General features: G+C 56.3%; 1 protein-coding gene across 1 annotated transcript in view; it reads right to left on the reverse strand.

The window, feature by feature from the left end:
• The window catches only part of TRPM2 (transient receptor potential cation channel subfamily M member 2), a 47,477-nt gene that overhangs the window by 11,191 nt on the left and 18,901 nt on the right, over nt 1-17,385 (reverse strand). The window contains exons 11-22 of the mRNA XM_077825530.1: nt 15,428-15,778; nt 14,159-14,296; nt 12,662-12,791; nt 11,563-11,708; nt 10,710-10,822; nt 9,356-9,569; nt 5,817-5,935; nt 4,194-4,326; nt 3,847-4,018; nt 2,046-2,226; nt 968-1,149; nt 547-679 (exon numbers count right to left, since the gene is read on the reverse strand). Of these exons, the coding sequence (XP_077681656.1) occupies nt 547-679; nt 968-1,149; nt 2,046-2,226; nt 3,847-4,018; nt 4,194-4,326; nt 5,817-5,935; nt 9,356-9,569; nt 10,710-10,822; nt 11,563-11,708; nt 12,662-12,791; nt 14,159-14,296; nt 15,428-15,778 (2,012 nt within the window). The remainder of the gene's footprint in view (nt 1-546; nt 680-967; nt 1,150-2,045; nt 2,227-3,846; nt 4,019-4,193; nt 4,327-5,816; nt 5,936-9,355; nt 9,570-10,709; nt 10,823-11,562; nt 11,709-12,661; nt 12,792-14,158; nt 14,297-15,427; nt 15,779-17,385) is intronic.

Genomic DNA, 17,385 nt, shown 5'->3' on the forward strand with positions numbered 1-17,385 from the left:
CTGAGCCGGAAGCACTGGATGGGAATGCCCCAGGGCTGTGATGGGTTGGTAATAATGCACGAATACTCTGTGTCAACCTGGTTGTTGGCATGTTACCGTGAAAACTGCTTGAGTTTAGTTTAATGGGGGCTGTCAGGAGAAACAAGCAGAAAAGGATAAGCCACTTCTTCTTCACTTAAGGGCTGTTAAGGGACAATGCCAGGACGGGGAAGGCCCAGGAACACTGGAGAGCCAAAGAACTATAGTGGGGTCTAAAAAGGGGGCCTCTCTCTCAAGAGAGGGGAGTAGCTGTTTGGGGGCGCCAGACTGAGACAGCCCCTGCTGGGTCGTGTGAAGAAGCCAGGCCTGCCTGGGATGCCGGGGCTTTAAGTAGGAGAGATATGCATGTAGACGTGGTTGTTTTTCTCACCGGCTTCAGGGGGACTAGGAAGGGGGCCCTGGGGATAGCCGCCCAAGGCTCCCCACTCAGAGCTCCCTTCGTGACGGCAGAGAGCACTGACACCCACGGGTCTTTCCTAGGGGAACGCGGGCGAGATGGGCCGGTACCTCTGCACGACGTCTCGGATATTTTGCTCCATGTTCTGCTTCTCCTGGCTCTGCTGGTGCTGCAGGTAGTTCTCCTTCAGGTACGTCTCCCAGGAAAGAAGGGCCACTTCCTCGTTCTTCTCCAGCTTTTCTTCTGCAGGAGAAACCGAAGAGCTGAGCACCAGAGGAGAACCCCCAGGTCCCTCAGACCCAGGCCCTACTCCAGGCCACTCAGACCCCAGTGGTACTATGTCTCCTCCAGATCCCAGTCAGGCCTGGAGAACGTCATCACTTCCCCATGGCCCTTTGAGCCATGGCATTGCAATGCTGCAAACCCCTGTGGCCCACGATGCACCGTCACCCTGGCCCAGCCTAGCGGAGGCGAGGCCCCACCGTGTCACGCCCAGCCTGGCCTGGCCTGGCCTGGGAAGGAGCTCCTTACTGAGCTGTTTGTGCCGCTTCGCTGGCTGCCGGAGCAGGACCCTCTTGATGAAGAGCTGCAGGTGGTTGAAGAGGATGAAGGGCGGGGGAGCAGCAGGCCGGCCGTGATATTCCTCAATCAGGTCGTGCCGCTGGAACTTCCAGATCTGGTCGGTGTGCTCCTGCACTTGCTGGAACGTGTAGCTGGGAGGAGGGCCCAGGGGGCGAGGGGTTAGCTACGCTCATACCAGCTAGTGCCAGGCAGGGGCTCTGCAAGCCGGCACTGGGCACCGCCCCAGGCACAGCGCTCTGCCCTTCTCGCTGGCTTCCAGCCTTGATTTTCCTTTCATTCCTGGCCTCCCTTCCTGCTGCTCTGCAGAGCACAGGGGTTGGCCCCAGCACAGAGGGGTGGACGGGCTCCCAAAGGAGGGGCAGGTGGACCCTTGCCTGGGGGCCTGCCAATGTGTCTGCACCACAGCACCCAACCAGTTCACAAGCACCAGGTTCCTCAGGCTTTTGGCTGGTACCTCAGGCTTGCATCTAGAGCAGGTCACCTGACATCTGAGCCAGTGTGCCCGGGAGCTAGCCTGCGTGCTGGCCAGTGCAGCTGGGGCCCCACATTCACCTCTCAAGCTGGTCAGGGCACCCATGACCCCCAATCCACACACCCCCAGGCAGGTCAGGTCACCTGGCGCCCCCAATGCACCCCCCAGACAGGTCAGGGCACCTGGGAATCCCCAATCCACCTCCCCAGGAACGCCAGTGCAGCTGGGACCGTCCATCCACCCCCCAGGCAGGTCAGGGCACTTGGGGCCCCAATCCACCCCCCTCCACATAGACAAGTGCCTTGAGCCGTGTGTCTGAGCAGTTCCTGGGACCCACCCGGGCTAGCGCCTGCAATGCCTCGCTGCTGAAGCCCCTATACTGCTTGCCCCCGAGCAGTGGTATGCCTGGCATGCTGTCCCCCCCACACCCATTTACTCCAGCACTGAGCAAACCTCCCCCGCCCCATTTACTATAGCATTAATTCACCCTTTCTTCGCCCGATGGCCCCCCACAGGTGCAGTGAGCAGGGGGTGGCGGTGCTGGGTCGGACTCACTTGAACATGGCGATGAGCAGGTTGAGGAGGAGGATGTTTGTGAAGAGCAGATACAGGCAGAGCAAGATGACTGTCAGCCATTCGGGGAAGACAGGCCGCTTATCCTTATTGCTCTCGGGGCACTTGGGCTTGTAGGGGTCTGTTCCATTCGGGCTGCACTGATCCAGATTGAAGTTCACCCCTGCGAGAGAAGAGACCAGAGTTTCACATTGGCAGGCTCTGTCATTGTCCCAGCTGTGTGTTACATGCTGCTGTTCTGGGCAGCTCTGCATGGACCCAGCAGCCCACCTTAAACAGACTGGCTTAATAGCAGCCATCTTAATAGCAAACACTAGTTTGTTCCTGCCCGTCCAGGCCAGGGAGTTCCGTAGGGAACTCAAACTCAGTCCCTGCATGGCGCAGCTGCACCCAGCTGCCTCTAGGACGCTGGAGCAAGAGATGTTTGTAACTGACTGGTTGTTTCTTAGCAGCTACTCATGGGTAGGAAAGCGGCTGGAGCTTTTTTCTCTGCTCCGCTCCCGAGGCTGCCAGGTGCAGTCACTCATCAGTGATGAGTTACCCACTAGACTTGGGAGAACAGCGTTGAGCTGACCCGGCAATGAGCGGAATTCAGGCCTCTCTCAGAATGGTGAGTCATTCACACCGGATTCCCGATTCCGGAGACTGTCCTTTGCATGTGCGTGTACGTTTGGAATCATAGTTCCCATCCTCAGACTGGCTCCCACTGCTTTATTCTAGCTGTCATTTACAGCATGCGATTGGCCACATGGTGTTGTTTCTGCTGCCTGACTGGGTCAGAGTAACTCTTTAAGAGGAGAGACATGACTAATAGCAAACCCGGCACTTCCCCTGCAAATGTGCAACCCCTTCAGGAGTCGCAAATATTTCCATGGAAACCAGTGATGGTCATGTGACTGCATGACTAATGAATGGCACCACCACACCCATGCCAGCAGAGCTGTGGGTGGAGACACTATTTGGGATGCATTTGTGAAGGAAGTGGAGAATGCTGGGAGAGAGACAGTCAGGCAAGGGTCCCTGCTGCTGTTGGTCCTGATCCTTAAAGATGCTGAGCACCCTCAATGCTCTGACAGCAACAAGAGCTGAGAGAGCTCAGCATCTCACAGGATCAGGCTCTTAGGGTCACTTTAGTTTTAGTTTTTCCTGTCTCTGGTGACCCCTCATGCCACCCTCTTCGACACAAGCACTGAGCCCAAGTCTCCACTCCATGACATCAGTTTGATGGGTGTAATGATCCACTGGCTTCAGTGGGCCTAGACCAATTGATACCAGCTCGCGATCTAGCCCATTGACTTTGAGGGAGTTGCCTCTGCATCAAGCAGGTGTCCCGGAAGGGATGCGCCGGCCCGTTGTGTTTATTTCTACAAAATTCCTTCCTCAGAGTGGTGTGAAAGTAGGGAAGGGGCTCATGTCCTTCTGTGACGCTGGTCTGAACTAGGGTGTGCATGGTAAAGGACACAGCAAACCAGCTCTGGGCACAGCCCCAGATTCACTCCTCTCTGCCCTTCTCGCTCTCTCTGTCTTTCATGTTTTATTTCAATTTCATTCTTTCACTCTGAGCCTCATTTTCTGCTGTTCTGGGTCAAAATCTCAGAGCCGAGCTGCTACTGGACTCCTGCTGGGAAGCCGCGGAGCTGCGTGGAGCCCCTGCGCACTGGCAGGACGAGACTAGCTGTTTCAGCCATACGAGAACAGCACAGGGGTGTCTCTGCACTGTAACAAAGGCTTTGGAAATCCCATGGCCCAGCCAGGAGCCTGCGAGAAACCCTGGGTTCCGTACCATCGATGTAGGAAGGGATCTGCCCAAAAATGGTCAGGTAGGAATGGTAGACGACGCCCCGGAAGATCCAGTCCACACGCTCCTCGTTATGGGTCAGGATAGCTTGCTTGGCTACGCCAAAGGACACAACCCAGACAGCCAAGAGGAAGAGGAAGAAGAAGACGTCCTTCATCTGCAAAGTCATGAGACAACGCAGGAGTGAAAAGGTTCCTCTCCACAGATCAGGTGCAGAGAATTACACCCTCTCCCAGAACGAAGGCATGCACAGCTCCGATACCCGGATCACATGTAGTCCCCACTCTGCTCCTACTGACATCATGCCATCTGCAGGGGGGAGTAGCTCTTACCATTCTCTTCACTATGATGATCTTGGGCCCCAGAGTTTTACTGACTGTGAAAATATGCATCAGCCGCAAGCAGAAAATAATAAAAGCCAGAGACAATATGATCCGTCCTGGATATAAAGTGGATGGGATCCATCTGACACAGACAGGGGAAAGGAAGACATATCAGTGCATTGGCTTAACCAATGTTACTGCCTTTTTATAACAGAAAAATTCACAGCCTGCTTTTCTGGGGAACAAATAAGTCTACCCACAGTATTCTTGTCAGCAAGTTAAGGAAGTATGGGCTGGATGAACGCACTATAGGGTGGGTAGAAAGCTGGCTAGATTGTCGGGCTCAACGGGTAGTGATCAATGGCTCCATGTCTAGTTGGCAGCCGGTGTCAAGTGGAGTGCCCCAGAGGTCGGTCCTGGGGCCGGTTTTGTTCAATATCTTCATAAATGATCTGGAGGATGGTGTGGATTGCACTCTCAGCAAATTTGCGGACGATACTAAACTGGGAGGAGTGGTAGATACGCTGGAGGGGAGGGATAGGATACAGAAGGACCTAGACAAATTGGAGGATTGGGCCAAAAGAAATCTGATGAGGTTCAATAAGGATAAGTGCAGGGTCCTGCACTTAGGACGGAAGAATCCAATGCACCGCTACAGACTAGGGACCGAATGGCTAGGCAGCAGTTCTGCGGAAAAGGACCTAGGGGTGACAGTGGACGAGAAGCTGGATATGAGTCAGCAGTGTGCCCTTGTTGCCAAGAAGGCCAATGGCATTTTGGGATGTATAAGTAGGGGCATAGCGAGCAGATCGAGGGATGTGATCGTCCCCCTCTATTCGACATTGGTGAGGCCTCATCTGGAGTACTGTGTCCAGTTTTGGGCCCCACACTACAAGAAGGATGTGGATAAATTGGAGAGAGTCCAGCGAAGGGCAACAAAAATGATTAGGGGTCTAGAACACATGACTTATGAGGAGAGGCTGAGGGAGCTGGGATTGTTTAGCCTGCAGAAGAGAAGAATGAGGGGGGATTTGATAGCTGCTTTCAACTACCTGAAAGGGGGTTCAAAGAGGATGGCTCTAGACTGTTCTCAATGGTAGCAGATGACAGAACGAGGAGTAATGGCCTCAAGTTGCAGTGGGGGAGGTTTAGATTGGATATTAGGAAAAACTTTTTCACTAAGAGGGTGGTGAAACACTGGAATGCGTTGCCTAGGGAGGTGGTGGAATCTCCTTCCTTGGAAGTTTTTAAGGTCAGGCTTGACAAAGCCCTGGCTGGGATGATTTAACTGGGAATTGGTCCTGCTTCGAGCAGGGGGTTGGACTAGATGACCTTCAGGGGTCCCTTCCAACCCTGATATTCTATGATTCTATGATTCTATACCCCGAGAGTCCCATTTGAGAGAGAGATACAGCACAAAACCTATCCGACGGAGTGACACAGCACCTGAGGACAGCGCGGAGTTGGGCAAAATGATCCCCGTTTCCATGAAAAGTTTCATCCCAATTTTGAATGTAGATGTTACATTGAAAAAATTCCAACCACCTCTTTTGCAAATTCCCCTCCCTGGTTTTCCAGCAGCTCCAGCAAAGAAGCAGTTTTATACCGTCCTACAGAATCCCACGTACTCACCGGCAGGTCAGCCCTGTTATAAAGATCAAGATGGCGCAAACATCCAGTTTATTCCAGAAATCACTGAAGTACAAGGAAGCCATTTTCAGTAACCCAAAGCCATCGGGGTCATAGAACAGCTGTTAGGAAAAGAAGTGGTTTCGGTATGTCAATAAACAGAACATAGGCTGCTTCTATGCACTTGAGACAGCAATTGTGGCGCTGGGTCCCCAACAGGAATCTGAGCTGGATTTCAAGGGGGTGGGAGGAAATGGGGGAGTGGGCTTCAATTGATAATGAATTTCCCTGCCATGGTGATTTTGGCACCAGGAGAATACTCAACAATCCCTGAGACTGGGCCCTCTGGTGTTCTTCAGACATCATTCTACCCCGGTGACCAAACTTCATTTAAAGTTACCGAGGCGCTTGGTGTTGGCAGCACTTAGCTGTTTTATGTTCCGGCCTAAACCTCTGAAGAAGGTGGCAGGTTCTGTTCTTAGATGTCCTGTAAAATATTTGCGAGTGCATTTGAGAGGCTGATCTAGAACTCTTCTTTTGTATAATGGAGTGAGGCTGGGAATCTGACTGCGGTTATTTCCAAAGGGACCGGTAGGATCCTTGCATACACCCCCATGGCTGATTCATTCTTACTGTTTTCCTTTTGGCCAAACCCTGAGATCATTTCTCAGTGATCTGAGGAATGAAAGGGCAAATAATCTCCAGTATCACATCTTGGAGCACTTTGGAGCTCTCCTAACCCACTTTCTAACATGGCTTGACTGCTTAGCTGTGAGAAGTGGGCCAGATTCTCAGCTGGCTCATAGCTCCACTCAAGTCACATAGACCACCTCTCTAGAAGTCAGGGGCACTTGTGCTATCGACACCAGCTAAGGACCTGGCATTTTCTGTGATTCCATCTCAGTGAGTTATGAATCCTTGCTGGTGACGATGGCTCTTTGTCATCCCACGGGGTTACAGAACAGATCTTGGGTTCACCTTAGCTCTGGGACAAACACACAAGGACAGCTCTTCCCACAGAAACAATCCCTGTCTTCCCATCTTCTCATCTATGCTACAGTTATGGGACAGTTTCTGTGGGAAGATGCAATATTCCATCCACACATGTGCTGAGAAGATCCCCTCCAGGCTCCTGATCAGGTCTCTTGGAACCACCCCAATATATCCACGCTTGGTTTTACAGGGGACTCAAAGCACAGTGGGACAGGCTGTTGGGAGATACCCCTGGGTCCATAAAGCTGCCAGTTCCTTATTTCAGTACTGAGCCTTAGTGCCTTCATTTAAGAAGGTCTCAATATCTTGGGCACTTCTCCTCCTTCCCCTGACTCAGCCCAAAAGTATCCACAAGAGCAGTTCAAACAAAACCTTGGGAATGCCACCAACTTTCTCTGTGGGTACTGGGGTCTCCTGAACTATCCCTCCAGTTCAATCAGCCCAGAATATCAGTGACTCTCTCTGTAATCGCTACAAATCGCCAAAGGACCCCTGTTAGTCCCTCACGCTATGTCATGGATTTGGAAGGGTAAATAGGGCCGACAGGTGGAGGCAGACTACGAAACGCCGGAGATACCAAAATTTTCTCCCCCGACTTGGGTTAGGCCTATGCCCTCAATGCTTTCTAGTAAGCATGGGAGAAAATATTTGGTGCTAAAGAGCTCTTTAATCTTGGGGAAAAGGCAGAACAAGAACCAATGGCTGGAAGCAGAAGCCAGACTGATTCATATTGGAACTAAGGCCCATGTTTTGAACAGAGAGGGTGAACCCATACCACCTTCAGCCAGCTTACCTGGGTATGTGCTCCCAGCCTGCCAGCGCAGGCCTGTGGCCACTGGGTGACTGCTAGGGCTGCAGTGCCAACCCTGGAAACTCTCCCCAGCCCCTTGAGGAGGGGCAGCTTTTTCTGGTTTAGGGCTGCTGTTACTCTTATCGGGGGAGGGGGACTAGGGGGCCATGGCCCCATCACTTTAGACTGGCCAAAAGGGTGAGGGATGGGGCTGAGGGGGTGGAGAGGTATCGGGGGAAGAGGCAGCGCAGGAGTGGGATCTTGGGGCAAGGTGTGATGCGAGGACGGGGGAGAAGGGGCAGGGCCTCAGGGGGAAGGGGCGGGTGCAGGAGGCAGGGCCACGGTTCGGGTGCTGGTGACCCCGCCACTTTTAGGGAGCTTCTGATGCTCTTGCCTCTCATTATATGGTGCTTTCAGGCCCTTCATCTTTTCCCATCGCAGCTTGCTAGCCCAAGGCATCTAAGCACCGGACCGTACTGCTGATATTTCTGCTCTGCCACCTTCTTCAGAGGTTTCAGCCGGGACATAAAACAGCCAAGTGTTGCCAACACCGAGCACCTCTGTAACTTTAAATGAAGATTAGTCGCCAGGGCAGAATGATGTCTGAAGAACACCAGAGGGCCAAGCGGGAACAAACTACCATGGGAAGTGGTGGATTCGCTGTCTCGGATTGACTAAAGCACATCTTCCCGAAAGGCGTGCAGACCCAAGTGACTGAGCTTGACACTGGTGTGGCTGGGTGAAATTCTCTGGTATATGACGTACAGCAGGCCAGACTACAGGGCCAGCCTTAGGGGTGGGCCACCCGGGTGACTGCCCAGGGGCGCCATGGTGCAGAGGGCGCCGTGCGGGAGTGCAGAGGTGTGCGCTGCCAGTGTAGTGTCAGAAACTGCTCCTGGCTGGCAGGGGAGCACGGCTCGGGGGAGGTGCCCAGATGTCTCCCTGCTTCCTCCCATCAGAGGAACGTGGGCGGGGGGGGAGAGCAGTGACACACATACTGCTCGCCCTCCCTATGTTCCAGGGGGCTGCAAGGCGGGGAGCGAGGAGCAACGCCAGGGCTCCCTGCATCCAAGTCACTTTCCCCACCCAGGCTGTGCTGTGAGGCATCAGGAGCTGCTGCTCTCCTGCCCTCCCTTTACACAGCCCAGGTGGGGAACAACCCCTGACGTCACTCCCCACTCACAGCCCCCGAGGGGTGCGCGGAGAAGCAGCGTTCAAGGGGGGAGCGAGCATCAAGGCCAGCCGCTCTGTGCATCCAGGTCACTTTCCCCATGTGGGCGCAGGGGGTGGGGCGCAGGGGACTGGGGAGTCTGGAGAGCACGTGGAGGCCAGGGGCAATGGCGGGGGGGCACCCACAGGAGCCAGAGGGGATGGGGGGCACTGCATCCACAGGGGTCAGAGGTGCCAAAATACAAGTTCACCCAGGGTGACAATTTCCCTAAGGCCGGCCCTGCCAGACTAGATGGTCCGAAGGGCCCATCTGGCGTGAACCCTGTGAGCGTGGCATGTGAGAGCGCGCGAGTGAGTGTGTGGCCAACTGACAGGTGCGACAGCCCCATTTGGCTGGCATAGGTGATGGGACTGTTGTGGGAGCACACACAGCAGTGAGAAAACAGGAACAGCTGCTGCCTGCTGCCCTTCCGAGAGACCCTGGGGCGGGCAGCCCTGGCTGACTGGGAGAGAGGCCCGGCAGAGCCTGGATTGCAGCATCACCACCATCTCCCCTGCCCCCCACGCCTTTGCTGAGCCCACCCCGTACCTGGCGGGTCTCCTCGCACACCAGGGAAAAGAGCCAAAAATAGATGATGTACTCCCGCCAGGACGGCGTCGCCTGGAAGTCGATCATCAGGATGTAGGCGAAGAGCCAGAGGAAGCTGAAGTAGGAGAGGATGTTCAGGTGGAAGATGACGACGGGGGCTGTGAAGAAGGCGTGGGTGCGTGTCAGGCAGCTCATGGGCTGCAGCCTCTTCTCCCTGCATGGGGGAAGGAAGCAGGAAGGAACAGCTGACTCAGCTGTTAGAGGGGAGCTGGACGCAGCTGAGTAGGACTAACCGGGAGAGGCCTTGCTCTGAGCAGTTATAGTGCAGCTAGGGAACCCTGGGACTCTCCCCAGCCCCTCGGGGACGGGAAGGTTTGCCTGGCCCAGGACTGCTATTACTCTCATTATACTGTGCTTTAAGACCCCTCATATTCTCCCATCGCAGCTTGCTAGGCCAAGCAATGCCATGCCCAGGAAGATGTTGGGGCAGCTGCTGCGAGGAAAGAGCCCAGCTCTGACAGAGTGTCCTGGCTGCCCCCAAGGCTCACCAGTGCCCCCAGGCCTGTGCTGGCCGGCTGGGATCACGTTCCCGGGTAAGCTGGCTGAAGCTGACAGCAGGACAGGATTGCTGCTGCTAGCTGGCACAACAGAGCTCGGTGAGCTCCAAGGGCTGGGCCATTTCTCCCACGGAGTAGATCAGCTAGGCTGCCGGGGCACGAGCAGTGCAGTGTTGGATGGCAGCGGGCATGGGTGGTGGGTATCGCAGGCCACAGGAGGCTGAGCCTCCCCAAAAAGCCAGGTGTGGCCCTGCCCTCGCTCCACCCTGAGACCCCCTCCTGCTTCCCGCTCTTCCCCCTGGCCTGGGCTGGGGCTAGGGTGGGCCGGCCTGTGGCCCTGGACTCAAGGCAGCTGGAGCCAGTGCTCGGGCTGCCTGGCACTGGGGCAGCCTGCCTGGCATGCTGGGGCTGTGGGTGCTGAGCCAGCCTGCCCGGAACTCTGGGGCTGGGGGTGCTCAGGCAGCCTTGAGCTGCAGCGGGAGGAGGGGGGGGCGGTGGCCATGGTGGGGGGCTCTCGCAGGGGAAGGGTGTGGTGGAGGGCGGGACCACAGGCAGAAGGGGCAGGGCCAGGGCTAGCCTCCCTGAATGGGCAGTTCACGCGCCACCCATGGCAGTGGGAGAACTATTTACACCAGTGGCCAGCCCGAGGATGCCGCAGTGGCACAGGGGAGAGGCAAAGGAGGGAGGCAAGCACTCTGCAGTCAGGGAATGCGAGTCCTACAGTCCGACTCCCAGCAGCGCACGGCAGCTAGGGCCAGGGCCACGTGCCAGCTCCATCCTGGGAGCCCTGGTGGTACCTGAAGGTGATGAAGCTGGTGTAGATGAGGGGGAAGAACACCATGCACAGGATCACCCTCCAGAGCCCGTTGTCCACGCACAGCTTCCCCCACCAGACTTTGGTCAGAAAGGCCTGGGTGCGGCAGAGGAAGGAAATCAAGCTCATATGGAGCCCAGAGCGCCCCCCTTCACCCCTAGCTCCAGCCTTGCTGATCCCAAACAGAAATGTTGCCGTGTCCCACCCCACCCCTGGCCAGATCCACACCCCTCACATAGAGGGCTCAGTGAACAACCCAGGGCCTGCCCACAGCTGTGCCAGATGGAAGCTGGCAGAGGTTGGTTTGCTGAGTAGTTCACTAGTCTGGATGGTGCACAGGGACCCCGTGTGGCCGAGGATCAGTGAGTGGCCACCAAAGAGCAGAGGAAATGGACTGCGGGCAATGAAACAATGTGGGCAGCCAGTGAGTGCAGGGGCGGGGCATTCAGGGCAACCTGAGAGCGTGTGCGAGCTCCTGTGGGGAAGCACTGGTGTGCAGGGAGCCCATATGCCACAGCACGTCCCCTCTCTCTTCGAGAACAGGTTCATGGGCTCGGCCCTTTCCAGGCAGCATGGCACAGGATCGATGCAGGCAATGGGTGCAGGTACACTCAGAGCAACAGGGTGCCATGGGAACAGGACATCTGGTGGAACCTGAGCTGCCAGACATGCTCCCCTGGCCAAGCTCAGGCAGCGGGAGACGGTGCTGGGGGAGCCAACACAAAGCCCTGGCAGTGGCGTGCCCTCCTTTGAGCCCCACACCTAGGAAGCGGGATACTGGGCCCTAGCATGGGACAGGGAAGAGGTGGGTGCCTCCTCCCAGCCTGGAAACACACCTGGATGCCTCCGTGGGACACAAAATTCATGTTCTTGGCCTCCAGCGCCAGCTGTAAGCAGGTGGTTTTGCCCCAGGCTTCCGAGACTCGGATAAGGAGCTTCTGGGCTCTCTCCTCGTCCTTGCGGTAACACTCTGTGAACACGCCTAGCAGGGCAGAGAGCAGAGCCACACGTGGGCAATGGGCCAAAGAGAGGCTAGTGCCCAGCGTGGATCGAGCCCTGCGCCGCGGAGGAGACAGGCCGTTCCTGGGGATGGGGCCAGAGGCAGCGCCATTCAGCCCGGCCCCAGAGCTTCCTGTCCTTTTCAGGGCCCTGCGTTGGCCCAAGCTTCAGATGCAGGCTTTGTGCACCTGCTAGGCTGGAGATCCATCTCTGGAGTTAGTCTACTCTGTCATGGCATGTCCAGCTGTGCTCTGAACAGATTCCTGCTGACCTCTGAGCCCAGCACTCTTCACAGGCCCAGCCATTATGTTGCACTGTGGCCTCCGCTCCAGCCTCTCCTACCCGGCACCAGACACAGTTCCCAGCCCCCAAGCAACAACTTTCCAAACAAATGGCCCGAGCCCCATATGTGTGTACCAAACACCCTGGTCCAGGTACAGCACCCACCATGTCCCTAAGGCCAGCCAGCCAAGCATGGCTTTGTCTCGCAGATGCCCAGGAAATAACTATCCACCTCTGTGTACCGGGGGTATCTGCTCCTAGCCAGGGGGTATCTGGCACCAGTACACGGCACTGGAATAGTCAAGGCCCACCAGATCCCACCTTGCCCTGCCTGGCATCTGGACTGTGGAGCGACATTTGTCGTCGGAAATCACCAGCCATTGTCCCCAGCCAGAGGGAGGGGCGGTGCCTGATGCCAGTCGGAACCAGGGAGGGACCAGGAACGGACTCAGGAAAAAGAGCAGCGGCTCCAGACAGAAGGAGGGGCCGATAGTGCAACACTGTTGTCGCTGGTGAGTTGTTGGGAGCAGAGATTGATCCTGGGATCTCTGGATCTAGATACATGAGCTGCAGCTGCCTGAGCTAAAGGACCCCCCACTAGTGGGGAACAGATCACCGCGTGGAGCGGGCATGGCATATGGTAACAACGCTCACCAATGGCTCGGTGCTCATACTCCTCTGCCAGGGTCAGCATTTCCTCCATGCTGTCCGTGTCGTCCTCCTCCTTGGACAGCTCCTTCAGGATCTTGCTGCAGGCCAGAGCCCCCGCAATGCAGTCCTGGCTCTGAGAAAGCAGGGGACAGATTAGCAAGAACAGGGAACTCCCATCCTGGAAGCCAGTAGAGCCCCATGTGTCTGCTGGAGGGAGAGGAGTGGGCAGTCCCAGGCTGAGCGCCACAGAGAAAGGCCAGCATTACAAAGCAGGGCTGGAAGTGATGGCAAATGGGGCTCCTGGCTAGACAGGTAATTCCAGCCCCTGCCCAGGCTGCAGTGTACCCCCCACACTGGGGCCAGGTGCTGCCATGCCCTAGAGCTGCCCAGGTCTTTGGACCATTGCTGGGGAATGCTGCAGTGGTTTGTCATTTAAAGGGATGCTCTTTCCTGGCCAGAGCTTCTTCAGCACAGGAAACCCTCCACACACCCCTTGCCCTGTCCATGAGCATCCCAGCACCTCCTCCCTTCCTGCCCAGGGAACTGGGAGCACCCTGAGCTGGCCCAGGACATGGCACCACCACCCACGCTGCCTGCTGGGAAGGGATCTCTCCCTAAGGCCTACAGCTCGCTGTTCCTGATGGCCCTGGCCAGTTCTACGTGCAGCTGCTGCACTAGTAACACAACCCAGGCTGGGAGAGGGGGGCGCTCTGTCCCCTTCTAGTGGCTGCTCCGGGTACGAGACTTGCCCTTGCTACAGCTCTCAGGTAAGGGCCTCCACTGCTGTGGGCTCTCGAGCTAAGCTATCTTGTGCCTTGGCCTAGCTCCAGAGAGCCTGGGCACAGTGCCGAGCAGCAGGCGCGGCCGCATGCTGCCATTACTCCCTGCACTGGCGCTGGGCCCACTGGAGAGACATCTGGGCACATATCCTGTGGGTCCTAGCACCCCAACTCACTGTGCGGCTCTGTGCTCGCTTTCATGGGGCATCGTGGGACAACCTGGCTGGCCCTCCTGTGGACTGTGGGTGGAAAAGGTCTAGGCCCAGGACATTAATTTCCTGGCCAGACCCAAGCTGATGAGCTGTAACCACCCAGCGCCGGAAGATATGGGTCCCCCTCGTCCTAACGGGGACCGACAGCTACTTGGTTTGATGGAGGCAACGTGATCCTGGCATGCCTCTGCCAAAGCTGCAGATGGTGGTGGGTTCAGAGACAGCCTTTTGCCCTTGCTCTTACAAGAAGGAGGCATGAGCCCAGCTGATTCTGCCCTCCCCTACAGACCCCGGCCCTTCTGCACTAGGTCACAAGCATGGGGTGGTGACGACAGTGTGGGATGAGTAGCAATGGGCCCCAAACTTGCACAGGAGGGAAGCGGTGTTGCTGGAGCTGGGAGTCCATGGGCTGATGTGGCAGACACAGGTGGTCAGCACTGAAGGACCTGGGTTCAACTCTATTGTTGTTAACAGTGACCTCAGGGAGTTGTTGGGAAGGGTCCTCGTACCTGGGCCCAGATGATTTCAGCCAGCTCCTTGCGACTCTGGACAATAGCCCAAATGAGGAGGTCCCTGACCGGGTCCATGGTGAAGGTGACCTGGCCGACTGAGCGCTTGTAGAGGGAGCGGAGACTCACGCCCTGCACCTGGGGAGGATGGCAGAGTTAGACCAAGACTTTGCAAAGAACTGACGCTCGCTCAGGAGCACCCCATTGGAACAGCAAACCAGAGCCCTGGTAAGGGGGCAGGAAGGCTGCAGGCCATGGAGAAAGGAGAGACCTGGTGACAGGGACCAGCGATCTGGTGTCACTGCAGGGGCAGCTAGCTAACTTGCTCTCTCAGCTTGTGGCAGCTGCTCTGTGCAACTCCCAGCTCACACCGTGAGGCCCTGCACTAATACATGCAGAAAAGCAGGGGAGCCAGGCATTTGGGGAAACGACGTGAGGAAATCTGCTGGCAAGTTTCCTCTGTAGCTACCAGGGTCTCCCCGCCCCAGCCCCGTGTACTTGTCCTGTAAACACCTGGGGTTTCCCAAGTGCGTGGAGCCAGGAACACCTGACTTAGAGGGTCTCCCCTGCCCTGCCCCTTGTCGGGACGGGGACAGCAGTGCCATGTGGGTGGGACATGCTACTGCTACAGAAGGGTGTGTCATGATTAACCCGCTGTGCAAGGAGGAAGGCCATGGGAATCAGGCTCCAGGAAAGGGCCTGTCAATGATCTGCCTACAACGGCCATGTTTGGCTTTCAGGTGATTCCGGTGGGGACTCAGAGGAACCCACTTGAGCTGAGGAGGGAATTTTACAGGAATTTAAACCTGCGTTTACCTGGAGAGGAACAACCAAACAAATACAAGGGCTTGTCTAGAGCAGGGCAGTTTACACCAGTGGAGCTACACCAATGTACCTATCCCAGGGCCAGCTCCTGTGGGCCATACATGGCCCGGGTCCAGGTAGGCATAGTTATACCATGCCAACCTGATAATGGATCGGAGAGCTGTGCCATCACGAGCCCTCCTTTGCACCAGTGTGGCATTAGGGGTCAGCCCTGGTTGGAGGCACATTGATACACTCCCACCAGTGCAGATCTCCCTGAGCCTTCAGTTGGATGTCCCACGGCTGGGGTTTCTCAGATGCTGGCCAGTGCAGGGATTGCTCAGGTGCCCGGTTTGAAACCTGGCCGCAGTTCTGGCCTCGCCAGCTGGTGTCCTCTCCCAGCAGGTATACCCCCCTCAGCTCCCCCTCCCCTCGCTCCCTGCCCTAGCGCACGGAGACTCGTACGTTGAGCTTGATATGCGGGACGGCGATGGAGAGCCGGTGCCGCTCAGCATGCTTGGGCTTCGGGTACAGCGGCTGCGTGGAGTTGCCCAGCAGCTCCCTCAGCACCTGGGACACATGGTGCAGTTGGATCTTTGGCACCTTGGAGAAGGCCGAGCGCTCCTTTTCCTCCACCAGCACCTTCTGCAGCTTGCTGTGGAAGAGGCTGGAGGGCGCCATGTTCTCGTAGAGGTAGATCAGGGTGTCCCAGGTGACGAACTCCTTCAGGTGCACGCCCTGCTCCAGGAACAGCTTCACGAAGTCCGGCTTGTTGGCGATCAGGGCGGCGGCCATCACGGGGTGCAGATCTGCAGGCTGGCAGGCCAGAGACAGCGCTGTCATTGAGTGACGCCGCTCTGCTGATTAGTCCCAGGGGAAGGGCAGGGTGCCAAAGCCGGCAGCGGGCATGGGGCACCGCAGCAAGCCTGGGCAGGGGTCGCTGGAGCAGAGGAAGCAGCCAGCAGGGGAGGCAGCAAGACAGGGGAGGGCATGGACAGGTCGACACAAGCCATGCACAGCTCACGTCTCCACTGCCCGCAGTAAAGCAAAGTAGTTTTGCCCCCTTGGGCAGAGCTCTGCTCCTCCTCTGCCCTGGGTCACTGGCCACCTGCTCCTCTCCCCTCCTCTCAGAGCAGCCGTGGCTCTGGGGCTGCTCTGCCCCACTCGGACAGCAGCTAGGCAGCGCTCTCATCCCCTTCCCTGCCCAGAATCCAGTGGTGTGGGGCTGACCAGCTCCCTCCGGTCTTCCTCCCCTCCCCCTAGGAGAGGAGTACTTTCTTTCTGCCCGTCTTTCCCGACCTGGGGCCCTGGCAGGATCAGCTGCCTGTGTGACCCAGCCCTGATCCCATCTGTACTGGGTATTACAGCTGGCCAGGTATTTCCCCTCCTCGGGGCCAGATCCTTTCAGCCTTACTCACGCCAAGTAATACCCCTCCCATGTGCAAACCCGCCAAATTCAATGGGACTCCTCAGGTCAGTACGTGCTGTGAGGTAGCGTGCACAGGGGTTGCAGGCTGTGGTGCTTTTGGTAGAGCATGGCATCCTCTAGCTATAGGGGCTCTGTAGTGGCCATCCACCCTGGCAGGACATTAGACCTACGAGTGGCCGTGCTTCTGTGGTCAGAAGGTTTGGCACTCTGGAACTCTGCTTTCCTGGCTTTTGGTTCTTCAGTGGCTGAGATGGGAGTCCCTATAATTCTCTGACGCGTCTTGTCATGCAACTTTGGATGTTTCCATGGAGAAACTCATGCCACCCTCACGTTTTGTTTTCAGGTATGTGTGTGTGTGTCCTCTGTTTAACCACTGCTTGTCTCCAGACACGTGGAGTGGTACATACACCTACAGCTGGTCAGGAATTTCTGTTTGATGGGTTTCTCATCAGGAAATGCCAAAGCATCAAAATCAAATTTTTTTGCAGGAATGTATGGGTTTCGACGGAACTTGCGTAAGGGAGGTTCCTCACAGCTAGGATGGAATTTCTGGTTCAACCCAGAAAACCTGGTGAGTAGGGCACTCATCTGGGATGTAGGAGATCCAAATTTAAGTCCCTCCTCTGCCTTATTCAGAGCAGGGACTTGAATCTGGATCTCCAATATCCCATGTCTTAACTATTCTGGGCACTTGGTCGCTCTCTGTCTCATGTTTTTTCATGAAAAATGTCAAAAGGTCTCGGGTTTGTTCCAATGCGGAATGAAAACAGATTTCAAAACCTCAACATTTTTGCAGAACGGAATTCTGAATTCCTGGCCAGCCCTGCTCCCATCTCTTGGGTCCCACTGGGCAGCTGAAGCCTTCCGACAAAATATTTGCCAACACGTCAACTTCTGTAAACTACTTCAAAGTTCCAGTGGAGTCAGATAAATTAAAGGGAAGACGCAATTTTTCCCACCCCTAGCTTCTGTGCAATCAGATTGAAAAACAGGT

The sequence above is a fragment of the Eretmochelys imbricata genome, chromosome 9 (genome assembly GCF_965152235.1).
Source record: "Eretmochelys imbricata isolate rEreImb1 chromosome 9, rEreImb1.hap1, whole genome shotgun sequence".
Taxonomy (NCBI): domain Eukaryota; kingdom Metazoa; phylum Chordata; order Testudines; family Cheloniidae; genus Eretmochelys; species Eretmochelys imbricata.